A 2,144-nucleotide genomic window follows, 5' to 3' on the forward strand; every position below is an offset into this window, starting at 1 on the left:
ACCATACAATCTGTTTGAGGTTCACCATTGATAACAACAGCAGGCTCCCCCGGTATCTCGAAGATCCCTGGAGGAAGAGACGGTGGTCCTTCTTGCTTAATGCTCCCAGTATTCTCCATCTTTCTTGCTTCTGCAAGAAAGAAAGCTCACAGAGTTAAGTTAACCAGCAGAAGTCAAGATTCAAAACATTAGCTGAATCACTCATCCGTTCTATAGGTTTCAGAACCGATGAAACGTGGTGAAACTAAGGCGAATCATTCATATAACGGTTACACGAGAATCAGATACAAACTTGAACACGAACGAATCAAACTTAACTCTGGAGATTAAGCCAGACACGTTCTTGTTTGGCAACGCGGACAACTTAAACTCTGGATGATCCACTCAGCAAATGTACTAATCATTTTTTGCTTGCCACTACTACTACTTTGCCTTTATTTATTTATTTGAACAGTTTTTTTATTCGTCACTTAATCTTCTTTAGTTCTGCAACAAGAACAGTTCTGCAAAGTAAGATTCCGACTTAACCGGATGCTCTCCTCTGCGTCAAGAGGGAACCTCATACGGATACCGAAGCTCTCTCCGCAATGGTCATCTACCAACATCACGTGCAAATATCTGAGTGAGGGGACTGATTCGACGAAGCCGTTTTGGATAAGTAATGTGCTGAGTAGTGGTGTCTTGGATCATCTTCATCTTGATATTAATGCTAAAGGTATACATACAAGTGTTTAAGCAAATGGAACCTTTCCTGGAGAAATTCCCATGTCTTAAGCTGCTCAAAGTCTCTGCTTGCTTGGGAAAAAGATGAAAAAGCAAGGCTGCAACTTGCCACGGATCTGCTAATGCTTCCCAGAGCTCACAAGCTCCAGGTAGAGTTCTTTTCCTGATAAACTAACTAATGCATCAAGTGGAAATTTTTGTCCCTCTCTTGTTGCTTAAGTTTGTTCAAACCTGAAAATCTGTTTAAGCACTCTATGTCTACATTTTACTGTCGTCATCAGGCTTGTTTCTATTTGCGTTTTCAACATGAATTTGCATTGTTGTGTTTTTTTCTTTCTTGATGTCTTAACTGATCTTCAATCGAATTTCTATGCATAAAATTGAGATAGTATATATAACCGATTATGGTTGATGAGATTAACATCATTATATGTTCGCTGACAAAAGGAAATATCACTACAAATTCCCATAAGAAGCAATCAGAACATTTTGAATCACTAACAATGGCATATGGATTATAAAAAAAATCAAAATGCTAATTAGATGATATTAGGCTTATCTTCAAAGGTGAGTGAACTGGGAGAGATCAAAATAGTATCATCCTCTTGCGTGTGAGAGCCTCTAAAGATGATGAATGATTCGTGTCATCGTCAATAAGCTGCCGAAACAGATGAAGGTCAAGATCCAACTCCAGGAAACCGGTCTGCCACCTCGGCTCATATCTGCCATCGAAGAGTCATCCGCTACTCGACCATTGTTCACTCCTCCCTTACTGCACACCATCATGAGAGTATTGTTGAGTTACATAAAAGAATGAGATCAGTTATAGAGAGATGTGAATCATCAGTGACCAAAACAACACAGAGACATCATCCATTTCATGTATTTTCAACAATCTAAGAACCAAATCACCAAATTGCTCAAGAGAGTTTGAAATTGATTACCTCGAAGGGTATTTGCAAGTTCCCTGACCTGAAAACACACACACACACACATACAAATGTATCAAATCTGAATCTAAAACTTGAATTTCAAAAAACAAGAGATCATCATTATATAATCCTGATTCCACTAACCTAACAAATATTAGAAGAAAGGCTTTTTAGCTTACTGGGATTGAGTGAAGTAAGAGCAGCGTTATTGTTGAAATTGCAAGCCTCATCAGCCTCACCGTTCTTCAGATAGTAATTATTGAAAACGAACGACGCCATTTTCTGAACATCCGTCGGGTCGTTACAAGGTCCACCTTGCTGAATCGGACCACAATCGGCACCGCCTTGACCACAAGCCCACTCAATCGCAGTCTGTAGTGAAGAATCTTCCGCGTTGTTCTTCGCTACGCACCATAACTCCACTTGCAACACTTGACCTCCGATCTGCGCAGTCGCAACCACCATTAACATCGCCGCCGTCGCAGCGAC

At 40.3% G+C, this 2,144-nt stretch overlaps 1 protein-coding gene and 1 long non-coding RNA gene across 4 annotated transcripts in view; one reads left to right on the forward strand and one right to left on the reverse strand.

Annotated features, from left to right (window-relative positions):
- Nucleotides 7–1,056, forward strand: LOC104781725. Its single transcript, XR_766941.1, has 2 exons — nucleotides 7–393; nucleotides 485–1,056. It is a non-coding gene; the product is annotated as an uncharacterized LOC104781725 (long non-coding RNA).
- LOC104781727 (PLASMODESMATA CALLOSE-BINDING PROTEIN 5-like) overlaps nucleotides 1,110–2,144 on the reverse strand; it is a 2,272-nt gene continuing 1,237 nt past the window's right edge. The window contains exons 2-4 of one of the 3 annotated variants that reach the window (XM_010506458.2): nucleotides 1,835–2,117; nucleotides 1,668–1,695; nucleotides 1,110–1,495 (exon numbers count right to left, since the gene is read on the reverse strand). In XM_010506458.2, coding sequence (XP_010504760.1) covers nucleotides 1,345–1,495; nucleotides 1,668–1,695; nucleotides 1,835–2,117 — 462 coding nt within the window. In that variant the 3' untranslated portion in view covers nucleotides 1,110–1,344. The remainder of the gene's footprint in view (nucleotides 1,496–1,667; nucleotides 1,696–1,834; nucleotides 2,118–2,144) is intronic. The other 2 variants (XM_010506460.2, XM_010506459.2) reach the window with 2 other exon arrangements.

The sequence above is a fragment of the Camelina sativa genome, chromosome 4 (assembly GCF_000633955.1).
Source record: "Camelina sativa cultivar DH55 chromosome 4, Cs, whole genome shotgun sequence".
NCBI classification, from domain to species: Eukaryota; Viridiplantae; Streptophyta; class Magnoliopsida; order Brassicales; family Brassicaceae; genus Camelina; species Camelina sativa.